At 40.3% G+C, this 18249-nt stretch overlaps 2 protein-coding genes across 2 annotated transcripts; both read left to right on the forward strand.

Annotated features, from left to right (window-relative positions):
* Positions 1 to 130: 130 nt before the first annotated feature.
* Positions 131 to 1753, forward strand: Trm7-32 (tRNA methyltransferase 7-32). The gene is made up of 5 exons (XM_076785955.1): positions 131 to 415; positions 495 to 564; positions 681 to 880; positions 965 to 1359; positions 1445 to 1753. Exons 1-5 carry the CDS (start codon positions 295 to 297, stop codon positions 1751 to 1753), a joined length of 1095 nt encoding a protein of 364 aa, XP_076642070.1. The 5' UTR covers positions 131 to 294.
* Positions 1754 to 1974: 221 nt separating this feature from the next.
* Positions 1975 to 4388, forward strand: LOC143352919 (uncharacterized). The gene is made up of 4 exons (XM_076785954.1): positions 1975 to 2094; positions 2176 to 2416; positions 2512 to 3636; positions 3712 to 4388. Exons 1-4 carry the CDS (start codon positions 2080 to 2082, stop codon positions 4119 to 4121), a joined length of 1791 nt encoding a protein of 596 aa, XP_076642069.1. The 5' UTR covers positions 1975 to 2079; the 3' UTR covers positions 4122 to 4388.
* Positions 4389 to 18249: the final 13861 nt, after the last annotated feature.

Genomic DNA, 18249 nt, shown 5'->3' on the forward strand with positions numbered 1-18249 from the left:
GCCAATATCTACACTAACCAAGAATGCGGCTGTAAGCCATCCGATTGGATCATTTTCGATTCTAGCCCCATTATTGGCTAAAGTGTGTGACGTCAAAGCCTAACCATTGGTTGCGAGCGTGGACCCCTTTGCCGCTGTGTCGTCGCGCAAGACTTCTGATCTATGTTGTCTGTGTGTATGGTTTTGGTTAGGTTTATAGTATTTTGCTCTCATTTATCCACAACCATGTTTATCCGAATTAACCTATAAATCTTATAAAGAAATAAATAGTATTGACACGCAATATAATTAACAATGGGAAAAACGTCAAAAGACAAACGGGATATATATTATCGTCGAGCGAAGGAAGAAGGTTGGAGAGCAAGAAGTGCATTTAAATTACTTCAAATAGACAATGAATGCGACATATTGGATGGTTTGTATTTTTAGCAAGAATATCGAACTGGTATAAGTTCAAATTCAATGACTTCCTAATTTCATTTTTTTTTTCGTAGGAGTGAACAAAGCAGTAGACTTATGTGCAGCACCTGGCAGTTGGAGTCAGGTGTTATCGCGTAGATTAAAGTGAGTGTATTATAAAATTCAAGAATTTCTGAATAATGCAAATTTTACTTAATTCTGTATGAAGCAATTGACGTTCTTTAGTGATTTATACTTATAATATATTTCTACACACACAGTGAGAATTATAAGAAAGCTTTGGAAAATGGAGACGCGAAAATTCCAAAAATTGTTGCTGTCGACTTACAAGCAATGGCGCCCCTGGAGGGAGTTATACAAATACAAGGCGATATCACCAATACTAATACAGCAGAGCAAATTATTGCACATTTTGACAATGAACATGCTGATTTGGTAGTGTGTGATGGAGCACCCGATGGTAATTTGCAATACCAATGCCCAGAGAACAGTAGATTTACAAATGGATGAGCAAAGACTATACTAATTTAACAATTAACTATAGTTACAGGCCTTCATGACATGGACATTTACATTCAATCACAACTGCTGCTAGCTGCCCTAAATATTACAACTCATATACTCCGAAAAGGAGGCACATTTGTGGCAAAGATATTTAGAGCCAAAGATGTTTCGCTACTTTACTCTCAGTTGAAAATATTTTTTCCATATGTTTACTGCACAAAACCTAGCAGTTCACGGAATTCAAGCATAGAAGCTTTCGTAGTGTGCAAAGATTATTCACCCCCCGAGGGTTATACACCTCATATGCTAAATCCTCTTTTGACTCACAAACCATGTGATTTTAATGAGCTGACAGGGGTCAATAGGGTTGTTGTACCGTTTATCGTCTGCGGTGACCTTAATCAGCCAGATTCCGACACCTGTTATCCTCTAGATGTAAGATATCTACATATGTCAGTAATGTAAATATAATTTTTCCACGGTATAAAAGTTTTGTAAATCTATATGTGATTGATTCCAGTACGGAGGGAAGGAGTACGAGTACCATGAACCAGTACAGACACCAATCGCGCCTCCATATGAACAAGCCTTATTGTTATTAGAAAACAGAGACACTGATTTCAGGAAGCCTGATGTTAGTGTTGTAATAGAGAATATAGACTCGATGTCTATTTCAGATTTTAAGAAGCTAGCAAAGCAAAAACGCAAAGGAACAAATGAAAAAGCAGTACAACCAGATAGTCAAGAAAGTAATAGTAAAGATACGTTAGGTCTTTCTGAACTGGCGACTGCTTCATTATCTGATAGTAAAAGTGAAAATAACGAATGAAAGACATTCCATATTATACAACGTATATAAAAAAAAATTGAAAATATCATTGTTAAATTTTGTAAATATATTCCTATTTTCAGATTTCTGGTCATCATTTTACACCTTTCCTTTTACAAATATAATGAACAATTTTTTGAGGCATTTGTACTTAACAATTCTTACTTTCGTTTATTCGATATATACTAATCGATTTCAAATTCTGCCTCCTGCTGGAATCGTTTTTTTTATTGCTATTAGTACACGTGCACGTCCGTGTACAGCGCATTGTCTAAGATGAAACAGTAAACATTGAATCGTTCCAGTTGCGGTGACCTAGTCGAAACATGACACCAGCCGAGGTATTTATCGAAAGAATTATGACATATTAAAATTTCGAACGTACGAAAACCCTAATGTAGTGAAAATTTCCTGTTTGGCAGCCAAGTCGAGCTTGTTGCGTGTGCAAGAAGTTATTCTGTTGTGTCCAGTGCCGGGAACGACACGAGAAGAGGAAACATACGGAGCAGCAGCTGAAGTGTCCATTGTGTACGACCCACAAGTTTCCGTTACAATCGCTCGAAGATAAATCGCTGTTCTGTCACATAGCGACCGCTCACCTGCCTCTGCATTGTACTCTTTGCGGGGACATATTCAAAAAGTTAAATGACTTGGAGTCGTTCGGTAATTCTTCTCATACAGTTTACTCTTATTTATATATAATAAATATTTCATCAGGATAATCATACTTCTCTCATTTGTGTTTCATACCAATAAAGGCACCTGCAAGTGGTGGAAGTCTCGACATCGCAATTCGCTGACTTCCGACCAAAAGTCCCTACTGGGAACGTCGCCATTCATAGACGGAAAGGAAAACGGATACAATGGCAACTTTGTTTCCTTGACCTCGCCCCCGGAGCTCCAGAGGAATACGAGCACCCCGATGGTGGTCAGCCAGAAAAACAATCTAGAATTGAAGACTCCAATAGTTCCGGACTTTTCATTGAAGACGCCGAAGACCAACTCGCCGTCGTTGAAGAGCCAAATCCACAGCGACTTCCGGGACAGCGGAACAAGCTACTACGTGAGCTTCCCGTCTGCCGTTTCACACAAGGAAACGCCGTTCCGTTCGGTGTCCTCGAGTCGCGGAAACGCGGACAATCTTCCCAGAAGCAATTCCATGCAGCTGGCCGTCATGAAGGAGCAAGAAGAACACAATTCCAACGACAACCACAGAGTCGAGGACATGGAACTCACCGGTGTCGAAGGCGAAGTACTGTCTGACACCCGCGGCTTATGCGTCCAGGAGAACTCCAGGAGACGATCGGATTCCCTGAAGAAAGTGCGATTCTCGGATCAGTACGAGTCTGCTGTGGAGTCTAATACGCGCAATAACTACAACGTGACAGAGAATGAAGAGTTCTTCGAGGCTTGCGACACTATGACCGACACGCAAGAATCCCTGGACAAAGCGCGGATACAAATTTACGAGGAGAACGCGAAAAATATACAGAAAGAAAATTACAGACCAAACATACCTAGCGTGGATGATAATCGATCTTCTAGTACGACGAGGTTCGTGATGATGATGGTCATGGAGGACAGATCCAACCTTTCGACCAGCGATCTTATAAACTCTGGCTTGAAGAAGTTTGAGGGCATCACTTCCAATATCAATATGTCGAAGAGCGACCTAAACTCTATTGGTTGCAGCTCTTCAACGAAGACTGTCAATAGTCATTGCAGCGTTTCGAGTCACGAGTGTTATTCTACTTCGATCCAAATGATCGACAATATTCGAAGAGACTCAAGCTCGTCGAACAGTAGCGGCGGCAGTAACAGTTCCAGTGGACTCTTTTACACGGTGGCTAACGCTGTGAAGTCTGTTGTAAAAAGCATTTCTGGTGGGTATATTATCATTTTCTTGGAAATTTCCAGAGGAATTGTTTTCACCTAATTCTATGTTACTGTATGCGCAGGCATGACAATGTCCGGTAATATGGAAAGAGAACAAGTGTCCCAGAGGGAAGACATCGTTCCAAGACCCTCTACATCGAACACATTCGTTCCGATGTCACAGTTCGCGGCCTCGCTCTTGCAGAGACCGGGAAAACGTCCCAGGGACACTTTGGATAGCTCACCCTCGTCGAAGAGGCAAATCGGTTCAGAAATTTCGCAATTTGAGCCTACAAGTCCACTTCACAAACGGCATCGCGGGTGGTACAGGATCAAGGGTCGGGAACCGATCGCTAGGATGCGAAACAGCCATCTTACTTCTCCCAGAGGAGTGTCCTCGGAAACACAAGTTTTCCATCAGGGATCGTTGTCCGTTGGCGACACGGTTCTCCCTCTTCCTTCCAGAGCACACCAATCTACTCAGACTGATTGACACCAAATTGAAATTAGAATTTTTTTTATATATTTTTATAGATCTCTGTAATCGTTTGTCCGATGAAACCCTCCAGTGTCGAATTGCCGGTTTCGAGTGGAGTGGTTGAAGATGAGACGGATAATTGCGTCATTAGCGATAATTCTAGCAGCGACCACTGTCAGAACCTTGAATATAAAAATGTTGAACATTCTTAGTGTTTTTAAAGTTCGATTGTTTTATGTTAATATTTATTCGCAAAATAATAATTACGATTATTGTATAATACATACGTTTTTACAGTTAAGTTATCAATATAGATCATCAATATCATGCGCGCAGCACAATACAGAATTTTAAGTTGTATCTCTAATGATTTAATTATTTGTAAATATGTACAATAGTAAATACAGAAAAGCTGGGCAAATTGTGATGGCACACTTTTCGAATACGCGTTTAAATTATTTTCTACAATTTTGTATTTTAGAAATTAAATACTGTTGTACTTTTAATGGCTAATCATTGTTTAAGACGTCCTTGTGCAAACCCCTCTTCTAACGTATTGGTGCGATCGCGTTAGTAGACGTTAGTGTCGCCAGGTGAGGGGAGGGTGCACGAATTGAGGGGAAAGTTACCCCCTCTCCTTGGGAATAGCGCGGTAGAAGGGGGAATTGAAGTGGGGGAACAAGTCTTGATCTGGTAACACTGCACTTTGACTTGCCCCTGATTACTCGCAGCCGGTATGGCTGCCCCTGATTACTCGCAACCGGTGTGGCTGCCCCTAACTACTCGCAGCCATTGCTCCCCTTTAGAGTTACGTATAAAGAAATTAAAGTGCACGGGAGTTTTTCACATCGAATTTAATAAATTAGCGTTTATCTAATTTTATGTTACTGTTTATTCCGTATTTGATCCAAAAATTTATATATTTGTTGTTGATACCAATTTGAGTTAATCTTTTAAATTTATAAGCAAGATTTCGCAATTGTAAGAGCTTGAAAACGACACGCTTCTGATACTGTTTATGTGTCCTACATAAGCCTCATAAATCTTCAGGACTATTATTTTTCAATTAGAAAATTCTACCTGCTGTCCGTAAATGGGAAAAAAGAACTGGCATAACGTTCCCTTTACTTTACATTATAACCGCAATTACAGTTACAATTATCGATAATGAGAAGTGCTGTTGTATTACTGTTACCTAATGAAATATTATTGCCACCGTGAAATCGCTTACGATGCCGCAGCCTTCATGAAGATTATATAAAAAAAAAAAGATATGGTAGAGTCATGTGATCGATAAATTCACTCAAAACATAATTTACTTGCGTATTGCAAAATTGTTTATAGAGGATACCTACGGTCTAGAATATCGTCGTAAAAATAGTATTTGCTCAGAAGATTACATAAAACGCTCTCATCGGTAAACAGACAAAACAGATATGTAAAATAAAAATCGACCGCATCAATTGCAAGATACAGGACCCACTTTGGAGTTCTTTTCTTTCTGCAACAATAAAAAAAAAAAAAAATTAAAAATTACATATACTCTCTAATTCTTTTGATCTTTCTACCGTTTAAATTTCTTCTGCTGACTTTTCTCATAAATGCATACAATTCGCAGTCTATGTAGTCATTACTATTTAATCGGTGCTCTGTAAATGTTTCCTGTGAGGAAAAGAACGTGGATTTATGGTCGCTTAAATCGCTCGTCGTTGATGATCTTGCGTAATTCCGTGTTTGCCGGATATATCTACGATTCCACTGCGATTCCGGGGTCGTAGATCGGATATCGCGCATATCCCGCACAAAAATCTGCACAGTCCGCATCGAAACGGATCAAACTGTTTGTTTCCTAAACCGTTGTTATTAACCGCTATCGTGGATTAATATAATCTTCATCGAAATACACGTTCCGAGAATGCACGTACAGTTCCGAACGATTCTACCGATCGTTATCAACATTTCTAGGAATTTACGTCCGTTTAGAGCTTCCGCTGCTTCTTCGCCGATTACATCTGTTTCGGAATGTTGACGTCGTAACCGATGTCTTATCTCTGAAAGAAGAACACTATTAAGTGGCACTAAGCCCGAGATTTACAGACTACGTGGGAGTATCAGATTCTTGTTTATTCATCGAAAGGATCGTTACAGGTTAAGAAGCGGTGACATAGTGCATTCTTGGCATAACGATATTCAAATATATGACACCGTAAAGCGAAGCTGCTCACCGTCTGCCCCTACGGGCAACGATTTTCTTGTCCTGGGAACGGCGATCACGATGCCACGCCCCCTGCGGGCAAGGCTGCATGTATTTGTCACACGCATCGCTGCTAGGATTATGCGACAACCCGAAATCTCGAGATTCTCGACACTCGGGTCGGGTCGGGCACGCTCGGGCGGGAACTACAGTGAATTCTCGTTACGAGTCAGTTCCGCCATTCTGGTAACTGACTCTTATACGAAATCCGAGGTTCTAAGAGTCATATCCGTCTACATGTCATAAGAAACCTATGACCACTAAGCGATAGTGACAAGAAGACTGAGAAAATGTCTTTCTCCGATACAATGTTGCACGGAGAAACGAACATTGTCGGCTATATCGGTGTGAGACCAGAAAACCACTACTAATCCAATTACAAATCTTCTTTATTTTTCGTTATTTTTTTTATGAAACTTTTACCAACATATTCGTGGCACTTTTCCGATCAAAATGAAACCAAATATGATATAATTCCGATGACATGTGCTTTGTTTAGACTGCGGATTTTATGCATTTATAATAAATATGAGCAATTGAAATACAATCCTGTCAAGACATTAGAAAAATTATGTACTGTTGTATTGTCGTTGACGTGTCGAAATTATGCGACGTAGAAGAACATGAATTTTTATTTACGGTTGCGTTGGAAACTTTTTGTTTTCCATAAAGATCCGCAGTTTAGTTATTAAAGCGTTGCCAAACGACAGCTGACAAATATTATTTTAGAAACTTGTTGCGTGCAACTTCCTGTTGCAAAATCTATTTTCCGACGATCTTTCCGGGCAGTTTGACGATCAGCGTCTCGTTTGTTTTCAGATGTGTTGCACGCATTTCCGATGGAAAAAATTCGATAAGGAAAGTGCCGATCAGCATCCTCGTCATCGTGTCGGTCGCGTCACGATGCACACTGCGGAGCACAATTATGGCACCACTAATATTTTCAAGACTTTCGAACATGTGTATGATGATTTCGAAATGTTTGTAGCATTGCGTGAAAAGCGTTACAAAAAGAAATTATATTATTATAGAAAACAGAGTGTAACTATTAGTCATTTCAAACAAAATGTAACAATAACTACAGTAACAATAACTAATATAACATAACGATAGCCGCCGCCGCCGAGGTGCGTGAACATAACAGGGTCTCGTCGGCAGCATTTCCCCACTGCGACTTTGACAGATAACTCATAGGACACACGAATTACGACGTGTTTCCGGACCGCGGCGAACTGGAAATGGCGGTGACTATCGCTGTCCTTTTTTACGCTCGGCACCGCATCAAAGAATTGTGTCGCGACGACAAGACCCGGGCTGCTGACATATTAGGGTTACCCATAAGTAATTAATTATTTGCAAAGAATTTGTTTTGCCTTTAGTTCTGTACCGATCGTAGAAGAGGAAACATGTATTCTTTTACAGTTTTCGGTAAAGCAGCCTGTCTTCAAAATATATTAAAAAGTATAATTTGTTTTTACAATAATAAAATGGCGGCCATACCTTCCGAGGATCATATACGTCATTGCATACTTTTTCATTTTCATGCGGGATTTAATGTAACAACAAACGAAATTTGTAATGTTTATGGAGATGTATCGAAGGTCAACAAGTGTCAACGTTGGTTCAGAAGGTTTGTTGCCGGTGATTATGATCTCTCCGACAGGCCTCGAAGTGGACGACCAGTTGAATTTGATAATGACACCCTAAAATCTCTAGTGGAAGCTGATCCAAAATTAAGTATACAAGAATCATCGAGAAGCCTTGGCACCGCATGGTCAACCATACAAAGGCGCCTACACGAAATGGGAAAGGCATATAGGCAAGGAATATGGGTACCGCGTCAATTATCTGAGACCAACGAGAATATTCGTCGATCAATTTGCGCTTCATTGCTATCCAGATTTCGTAGAGATCCATTTCTTAGCAGAATCGTTACCGGAGATGGAAAATGGATTCTTTATGATAACATAAAGCGTTCCAAGCAATGGCTTCCTGCAAATCAAACCGCAATATCAACCCCTAAACCTAGCTTATCACTTAGAAAGGTGTTACTGTGCATTTGGTGGGACTGTCGTGGCATGATTCACTTTGAGTTGTTGAAACCTGGAGAAACAGTTACTGCTGAGTTGTATCGTCAGCAATTACAACGGCTGTATTCAGAACTATTGAAAAAGAGGGCATCTTTAGTCCACAGGAAAGGTGTAATACTGCAAATTGACAATGGCCGGCCCCGTACAGCGAAACTCACTCAGGAAAAAATCAAAGAATTGCAATGGGAAGTTTGACCGCACCCCCGTACTCACCGGATATTGCTCCCTCTGATCTTTTCAGATCTCTGGAGCATTATTTAAGAAATAAAACATTCTGTAGAAGATGTTAGGAGGCACCTTGAGTCATATTTTGCTTGACGAACCCTGGATTTCTATAAGAGGGGGATTGAAAATTTGCAGGAAAGATGGCAAACTGTCCTTCATAATGATGGAGATTATATAATAAATTAAGAAATGAAAAGCTGAATTTACTACAAAGTTTGTTTTAGATTTCAAAATAATTGATTACTTATGGGCCCCTCTAATATAATGCGGATTCGCTATAGTTATGCGCCGCAGTGTAGGCGCGGACGTTCGTACGGCCGACGAAACGTTTTCCGGCCTGATAACATGCAGATATGCGGCGGATAAAGTTGCGCGGGGGTACGCGGGCAGCGTTCTTTGCATAATGCACGAGGATCCTTGCAATAATGGAAACAGGGATTTCTAATGTGCCCACGGTCCGTGAATTTCAAACGAGGCGTGGCCGTTTTTTAGCATCTCGAGATCCGTCGTTCGACGCGTGCGACCATGATGCAACATCGATACACATAATTTAACAACGACTGCCGTTTTCTAATGTACCTCATGCTTCATCGCCGGTTCGCGAAGACCTTTGGTATTCAGCGAATGCCGATAACTCGGGATCTGCGGGAATGTAAATAATTTCAGCGGGAGGAACGACTATTTTAATAACTTTTTTCCTCTTCATCGATCTCCATTATCACGGCTGTCGTCTCCGGACTGAAATCCGGCTCCGAACCGTCGTCGCTATATCATTCTAATTGCTATTTGATAATTCGATGGCATGTCGTTTTTTTTTTTTTGCCGATTGTGCGCGAATCGTTCGAAACTTTGTTCTCTTAACTATCGCGCCGTTTCACAGAGTTCTGCGAGCGTGCCACTAGCCTAGTTCACCTCGGATCTCGTTAGTCGGCGGGAACTTCTGATTCCAAAGAGTTTTTATGGATCTCGCGAAATGATCGGAATGCTCACGGAGATTACAACCTGTCGACGAACGATCTGGGGAACAGGGGTTCCCGCCAATTCGTGATCCGTTTCACAAAAAGTTTTCTAGTCGCTGGCCTTGATGCACGAGGTCTGTCATCATCCAGCTAAATCGAATATACAATAATTAATCAACGTAATAGCCTGCTGTATTTAATTGCCGACTAGCGAAGATACCGAGTTCACTAAATTATGAAACTTTCCGGTAAATTATGAAACTTTTTTTTCCTATCCAAAGTCACTCGAAGGAGATGTGGAAGCATCCGTTTAATTTCGATAATTATGGATTAAGAAATATGAATTTTGTCGCGGCACAATCAATCGTTTGAACAATTATGCAACAGCCTAAAACAATACTATTACCTAATACTATTTTTTTATTAGAAAGTTAATCTTGCGTCTACACATCGTCCACGTGTCACCAGAGTTTCATAATTTTGTCGAATTTGCGATAGATCTGTGATTCGTGAGTGTAGAACGAAAGAATATGCAAAAATCATATTTGAAATACGTTATTATTGCATTATTCACGTATGTGGAACTGTGGGTTCGACATTCGTTTCCGCCGAGTTGTATTCGCCGTTCCCTCGTCTGCTTTGAATCCCGCCTCTAATCGTCGACGCGACTTTGTTATGCAGAGTAATCCGTATTTGCTTCGTTCCGCAACGAAATGACTCAAACATCATCAAACACCGCTCGATTTGTACGGGCACGAAATTATCTATCTGCCTCTTATTGACTAGCTCTGCTAACAATAAGTTACAGCCGGTCGTAAAATGACTAGCATTTGCATTCAACGTTATCTTGTAAACAATTTCATGTTAAATATACCGCGGATTATCGCGAGGGACTCCCACCCCCGACGATATGGTGCATAATAATCAGCGAATCTGGTTCTATTTGCTTCACCGCGAGGCGGAAAATGGAAAATTTATAAAAACGGCATTCCGTATGCGTTTAGCTACGTACCCAATAATGAGATCGGAAAAACACCGGATTCTTTTACGCTTCCAGCGCGAAAGAAACATAGCAAACGGATAATCGGATAATCGGTTAGTAAGCGGATCGCATCGATGATAAATCTATGCCGGATTTACGGACCGGCGCGCAGTGTGCCAGAGAATCGGAAAAAACCTGTGCAAAATTCGTGTCTCTGTTAATTGTACAGTACTAATTACTAGGGGAAGATAAAAGGGATTTAAGAATGTCGAGGTAGTGATCTACTGACACGAAACTTTTTAACACTAGAACGACCGGAGCAGTCAAAATGACTGCTTCCTAAGTTTTTCTTTTACAATTACTGAAATTGTAAAAATGTTTTCCTCGGAAATTTTTTAATGAACCTCTTCATTGAAGCACATATTACAATAAAAGTTGTACGAAGTCTGAATGGGCACAGTCTTGTCACTGTTCCAAAGCAATATACGTCAGTCGCATTTATTGCTCGGTCGTTCTAGTGTTATTTAGTTACACCTATTTTACAGAAACAGTCGTCCGTGCGGCGCCGCGGTAAAATGCTGAAATGAGAACCCCCGAGGGGTTATCGCGTCGCGACGCCAGAAATACTGTCAGTTGCTGCCCCCGCGTTAACAATAGCTGCCCCTTATGACAGATACGCGCCTTGAAATGCTCCAACAGAATGTTTCTGGTCCGGCGAGTTTGCCGTTCGCGGGGATTGCATAATGTCTTCGGTAAACATGGCGCGTGCATGCATCGCCGACAAAAAGTTTAAAGTCTGTTTCCTGCTTGCGCGGAGGACGCGTAAAATTCCGGCCGTACGACCACAATATTACAATTCCATCCTCGGTGTGAAGTATAATTAACCCCTTGCGTTATGATCTTTCTCGGGATTCCGCTCGTTGGGATTACTCTGTCGCTACTAACACGGAAGAAAAATAATCTAATCTCGTCGTTGGAATGTGTCTCATTACGTGGAGACTAAGTGATGATAATAATAAACTAATATTGTACTTTGGACTATGCGAAATGATTAACATTTTTGTGTGTACGTCGCGTTCATTCGTCGGTGGAAAGAATTCTTCGTTCTATCGAGAAAATAGCGCCTATGGTTTATCTCCGCAACTGTCGCAAGAGTCTCTACCGTAACTGTCAAAATTTTATCCCCACCACTGGGGGGATCCCTCTTGGAACTAGTCGAGCGGCGAGCGAGCTCATCGATTTCAAAATGGCGTCTCGGGACCGACCATCTTGTAGCGGTCCGGTGGTTGTTCGCGTTAATTGGAATTCTAAAATGACCCAGATATTGTTTTTGGTCGCGCGGGATTCTACGACGCCATGTCACTCAACTCGCGCTTTTATCTGCTGATAACGTCCACGGTCGCTGGTTTCTTCAAAAGATATTGGCTTAATGCATTTCATCAACGGTGACCTTAATCGAGACGGTTTTGCAACGAGCGCCTTCCCGTGCTAGGACACTATGCGCCGCGCTCGCGGACCAACCATGAAAGAATTCATTCTGCTGCGCGCGTGGTTCTGCATGCGCATCCTGGCTGCGTTGCTACCTAGCCCGACTAAAAATATATACTACTCGCGTTTTCGTACAAGGCTTCCGAATCACGGAAATCCCTGGGCTAAGTTCTTCATCTTCTTTCGTTCCTTGACGTCGCATCGACAGCTTGCGCATTAGCGACGACTGTATCAGTTCTCTTTCGATATAAGACGATGTTGTTTCCCTCGAAATAAGAAACTCGCCGCGTCCTCTTCTACTTTTGAAGTCGCTCGCACGACACTGGTGACACTTGACAGCCCTACAAACTTAGAATTTAACAAATTAATATTACAAACTTAGAATTTAAAGTTTATTTCTCGGAGCATTTTGAACAAGAATCTTACAGACATGTAGGATTTGTAATTGCAAAGAAGCTAATACAAATAGTTCTGCACGTAGCTCTGGAATATTATGAACAAAACTAGCGAACAGTCGAATTGACTATGTGTTTGTAGAAGTATGTTTCCGTGAACCTGTCGGAAAGATACAGAGCTAGGATAATAGATAATATCGCAGGTAGCGATATCTACTAATTATTTTAATGGTACTTAAAAATTTTGATCTGTTTTAATCTAATCTAACTTAAACTAATCATCCTCCGGCAATCTAACCTAATTTGAACAACAATCATCGATTCCTCAAGATTGATAGAACTATTATAGATAGAGAAAGGTACAGTCGCTTCGAAAGTTAACGTTTCCAATTTGTATGGAAATTGTATAAAAGTGTCTTATAACCGTAATTATAACAAAAGTGCCCGTACCTGATCAAATTATTCTTCTGGTTTTGCACATGTGCGATAGGTAAACAAAGAAAATATGTGACATTGTTATTAAACGTAATTATATTTAGTGCCCCAGAAACTACGATTGTTAACTTAGAAAATTAACCTTGGAAGGGGGGGCGGGGTTCCCGAGGTTATTTGAAGCAACTTTTTGCTTAGTGAAAATTTCCGCTTCGGCTTCGTTAAGGAGTTATTAACGGAAAACACGGACCAATCAGATTCCGGCTTGGCGACAGGTCGCGCTGAGCGTGGCGTTGCCATTGGCCGAGCCAGAATCCGCCCGCTGTAGCTGCGCTCCGATTGGTCCTTGCTCTTTCGTTAATAACTTCTTAACGGAGCTGAGGCGGAAATTTCCGCAAAGGAAAAAGTTGCTTCAAATCACCTCAGGAACCACCCCTTGCAAGGTTTCCCGCCATTTTTGGGACACCCCGTATATGTACTGTTCTGAACGGCCGTCACCTAGAGAAGCTATGAATATTTATTCCGCTTGCATGGGACAATCGGTCAGTCGCTGTCGGCTAACAATGAGTCCAGCAGACGCACCTTCCGCAGCCAGAGGTCGCAGGCAGTGATCCGTCACCGGTAGTTCGTGGTAACGCGACATACGCAGAACAAGAAGAAGGTCCCTTTATACTACTGTGAAGGTTCATTTAGTATTTTATAATGTATCTGATTATTCCATATTACAGAATTTTTCGATGGTACAACCGGCCATGGGTGGACTCCTTATGAAAAAATAAATCGAAACTGTGTAATAACAATTTCCTATTTTTGCACTCGTTTTTGAGAACATTATGTTCGAAAATTGCTCACATTCTATAATGTTTGTGACTTCAGATAGTAGCCGGACTTCGCACACTATCAAAGGCGGTGATAAAATAAAGCGCAATGGAAGGGTACTAATTCAATGAATTTTTCATGACAACAGAAAGTTCTTTGCGAGTTTACTATCGAGTAATCGGAAATAATGATAAAATACTATTAACACGTGCTTCGACGGTGCTTTCGTTCTCCTCGGCTCGTGCACAGCTCACCGATAGCATAAACGGAGCATAGCATGTTGAGTACCGCATAGAAACCCTAAAAGAGACAAGGTAGTTTGATCGGTGAAACCAAAACTGGAAAGTTAAAATTCATCCTAGCGGATGTTACCTTAACCTTATTTCGCGTCGAAAAAATCCTACTAAAATTCGGCTTATTCGACTATACCACAATAAAATGTGACATAGTCTGACAACTTAGTCGGAATTAGTGTCCCCCACAGATGACTGATGTGGCGGTCTGATTCACTTCATTCATTTGGTCAGATGCGCTCAGCCGGAAGATGGCAGGACGGATGTTTTCGGGGAAACACCCGTGTTCCGCGGGAAATGTACGGAATATTATTATGCGCGGTGCGAAGAAGGTCTCCGGCCAGCCCTGACACTGTTTTCACTAGGAAACGCGCCGCTCTGAATTAATATCGTTTGACATTGCCTGACCAATAAAGTCGGTCCATAGGAAACGCAAATGCGACGACCTTCCCTAACGACCGAAGAACCTCGACGGACGACCTATCCTTCCATTTGCGAACGCGGGTTCAACCGACTTATGCTGAATGGCTGCGGCCAACAATGCCGTTTGTCAGGCGACATGTGTGACGAACCTCGTCGTTACGTAGCGCATAAATTACTTTATCCATTGTCGGGGACAGCGCGAAAATGTTTACGGCAATTTTCGTCTAGGCACTGTGTCATAGAAGGTGGAGTTTTGCTAGTTGATGACCCATAATGCATACATTAACTCTAAAGTGGAGGTGATAGTGTGTCTAAATACGTACAGTGGATCCAAGCAGTATTCGAGTAACACTAAACTGTATTTACTGTATTTATTGTATTTATGTATGTATTAAAATGAGCTGACATTTTAATTTATTAATAAAACGTATTTTTTCTTTTGAAAAGTATGAATGTTTTTATTTTATTATAATGTACAGACCTGGAGGTTATGCGTGGAACACAATATCTGACAAATGGCCGCCTCGTCCCTGTTTGCAAACGTTAACTCTTTCAACGAAATGTTCGATTACATTTTGGCATAATTGCGAACTAATTACGTTGCTGGATCATGTAATTCTCCATGACTAAACCTCAATCCTTCCTGATGCCAGTTGTCAAAGTACTTTATGTTCGCCACAAAAAAAAAAAAATGGCGAACAATTTAAAATGTCGGCTCTATTTGGGACGCTCTTTATATCCGGAATCATTTTAAAGCTTGGAGCCTCTACTTTCCATCGTTTATTTTTGTCCGAGACATTTTTGACTGAACACGCTTTTTTGGTCCAAAATGGTACGAATTGAAACCTCTCTGAAAACATTGAAAAATTGGAGATTGGAGTACCTCCTTTACAAAGAATGCTTAAAACTTGATCTACGATTTTCTCTGATCGATTTATTGAGCTTTGAAAGGTGTACTGTCATCATTTGAATTGCGGTAATAAAATTAATGGCACTGGACATCAATCTATTCGTTCTGCATAAATCATGGCGCGAGGTGTACACTTAATTATGAAGTAGGTGGCAATAATGATTCATAACTCCGAGAAATAGGCAAGACTTGTGCGAGAGACACAAAATCGACGCGGCAGTCGACGCGTGAATGGCCCGCTCACAAAAGGCGCCGAACACGACACAGTTTTCCGAGTGTCCGTGACGCGACCTTTACCAGTCGCGCGAAACTTGCGGGGAGTAAAATACCGTGTCCACGTGTCTGTCACGAAAACCTCACGCTAATTGAATGCTCAGTTGCGGAACGGAATTAAGAGAGAGAGAGAGAGAGAGGGAGATTACTGGTGTCGTCTTGAGTTGCGTTTCCTGCGCTCCATTGCGAGATCTATCCTAAAACGAATTCCAGCTCAAGGGCATTGTGTTCAGCGCGTCGTAGGATTCTCGAAAAAGATGGCGGTTCAACCAGGGAATCAGGTTTCGTATTTTCCGGGAACCTGATTGTTCTTCTGTTTGCAAACAATCGCTCGAAAGGAATCGCACACACTTTTCTAATCACATTGATTGTTACAAGAAATGAAGTATAAATCGTTCTCCAATGGATTCTTCCCAAATATTTTCTGTCGTCTCTAATTAATTGTGAGAAGTATAATATCAAAACTTGTCATGTCCATTTGTTTTTCAAATTTTTGGAGGAATATTGTGAACTATTTGTTTGCCATCTGCGATTTGATTGTGTCAAAAGTTAATCTGTAAATTTATGAAAATGTAGATTAACATTTTAATTGGGGACGACGATGTGTAAATGCGAGTTCTCTATCGGTTTTCAGGAATTTTTCATGTTTTTCTTACTTTTGCGAATCACTTCATTGTTGATTACAGTGACGTTTCTGTCGCCTCAATTTCACTATGACTGTGCAGCGGCGCTGTATTATAGTTGTTGGAAAGGTTAGTTGTAAATAAACATTTCCATGCTATTGAATACCCTTAATTTAGAAAATCTATGCAGGAATGTGCGATGAAAGGAAATAAACGTTACACTTATGTTAATCGTAAATAATTAAGATATATATTTAGACAGGAAAAATTATCTGACGTTGACAAGCTTTTAAACAGGACATTATGGCAATGATTGGCGATATATCAACGATTTACTCTGCTACGTGTAAATGTGTAATTGATGGATAAGTTACAACCGTTTTCGTTGAGGATTTCCAAGAGGAAGAAATAAGCGGGAAAATCAAACAATGTAACTGCTTACAGATACTAAACATCTGCCTCAGCTTTTCTTTATTGTCTGAAATAAAAATATTTTTACATTTTCCTTCTCTTTTGCAATTTATTCAATTTTTATTTTTCTCATCCGCAGTTAACGCATAAGCAATAATATTGCTCGGTAAAACGAACGGTTTGTTTAATTGGAACATTATTCGTGGAAGGTTGTATTTGGAAATGCGGAAAATAAAAATAGGCAAGACTTAATGCAGAAGCGGATTGCAAGTAAATAATTCAGGATTCATTGGTAACAGAATTACTGAGATAACCAATTACTGCAAGGTCTGCGATAAACACGTTAGTATTAGTAGTATGATTCATATGTATACATAGTTACACTATTAGATTAGTAGAGCATTGTAACATATGTATTTCGTTCCCAAGGTACAATGTGCAAAAAATGAATGTTTACACACATGCATAACTTAAATGTATCTACCGATCTTGAAAGCGCAGCAAGGAATGATTTCTAGATACATAAACTTAATCTAAGCAGTGGTTGCGATTAGTATATTACGGTGAACTATATATAAATAATCTAATAGATTGTAGGAGGGCCTATGAAATCTCGATATTAGATCACAGAATTTTTTACCCTCATGAACTCTTACCCTCATTATTAGTAATCACTGTCTCATTAAAATGATCAAATAATATAATCATAAATCACGAGGACGAGAAGTCGAAAGTAGAAGAGATTTAACCCGCGTGGGCGCGAATCTATTTTTAACGGGTGAAGCAATGCATTGATCAAATCATGATACTTCGATGATGACTGACAGTCAATTTGCTTTGATTAAAAGCCCGATGAAGGATGGATCTCGATCGGAACTATTTGCACATCGCACAAGAGATTATAGAAAAGTTATATAATAAGGAACTTCTTGAACGATTTTTTTATATCTGTTCTTTCTTCAAGTCACAACATTAATTTTCTGAATTTGTATCCTTGGTTCTATATGCCCGTTACAGTGCACAAATTATCATTTCATAGTGTAGAAATAAGTAAGTCAAGCCTATTGCCAATCGGCATGATGTCTGAAGAGGCTCAGGAAGCTCGCAACAAAGACATATAAGAAGGTTCAGGATTGGCCACACAAGGAAGTGGTAATTACTTCTGATCCCATCATAAATTATTATAGGGTGCAACCGCAAAAAAATACAAATTCGCCACCAAAAGGTGTGTTACATCTACTTTTAACAAGAACTTCCCTCTAATCCCATAAGTAACTTAGTTGACAACGACAGCGATATTAGATAAGAATTATTTTTATATTGTTATACTTAGGTATTACTGTTACACTTATTGAATATGATATGTCTTATTTATTTTTACATTTGTTTCTATAATTTATATTATACAATATTTCATGACCTAACAGAAAATTTCAATCGGTTTGAAGAAGCATTTTTTTCCAGCTAGAATGGCCATTCGCCAGACTGTGACTTCTTATTGACTTTTACATTTGTTTCTGTAATTTATACAATATTTCATGACCTAACAGAAAGTTTCAATCGGTT

Source organism: Halictus rubicundus, chromosome 3, assembly GCF_050948215.1.
Source record: "Halictus rubicundus isolate RS-2024b chromosome 3, iyHalRubi1_principal, whole genome shotgun sequence".
In the NCBI taxonomy this organism is placed as follows: domain Eukaryota; kingdom Metazoa; phylum Arthropoda; class Insecta; order Hymenoptera; family Halictidae; genus Halictus; species Halictus rubicundus.

Excerpts from the sequence above, each read along its gene's own strand:
- Trm7-32 (XM_076785955.1), top strand. The coding sequence starts at position 295 with ATGGGAAAAACGTCAAAAGACAAACGGGATATATATTATCGTCGAGCG. Across the intron at positions 565-680 it reads GTGTTATCGCGTAGATTAAA|TGAGAATTATAAGAAAGCTT; the intron begins GTGAGTGTATTA and ends CTACACACACAG. Across the intron at positions 1,360-1,444 it reads ACACCTGTTATCCTCTAGAT|TACGGAGGGAAGGAGTACGA; the intron begins GTAAGATATCTA and ends GATTGATTCCAG.
- LOC143352919 (XM_076785954.1), top strand. Across the intron at positions 2,417-2,511 it reads AAATGACTTGGAGTCGTTCG|GCACCTGCAAGTGGTGGAAG; the intron begins GTAATTCTTCTC and ends ATACCAATAAAG. Across the intron at positions 3,637-3,711 it reads TGTTGTAAAAAGCATTTCTG|GCATGACAATGTCCGGTAAT; the intron begins GTGGGTATATTA and ends CTGTATGCGCAG.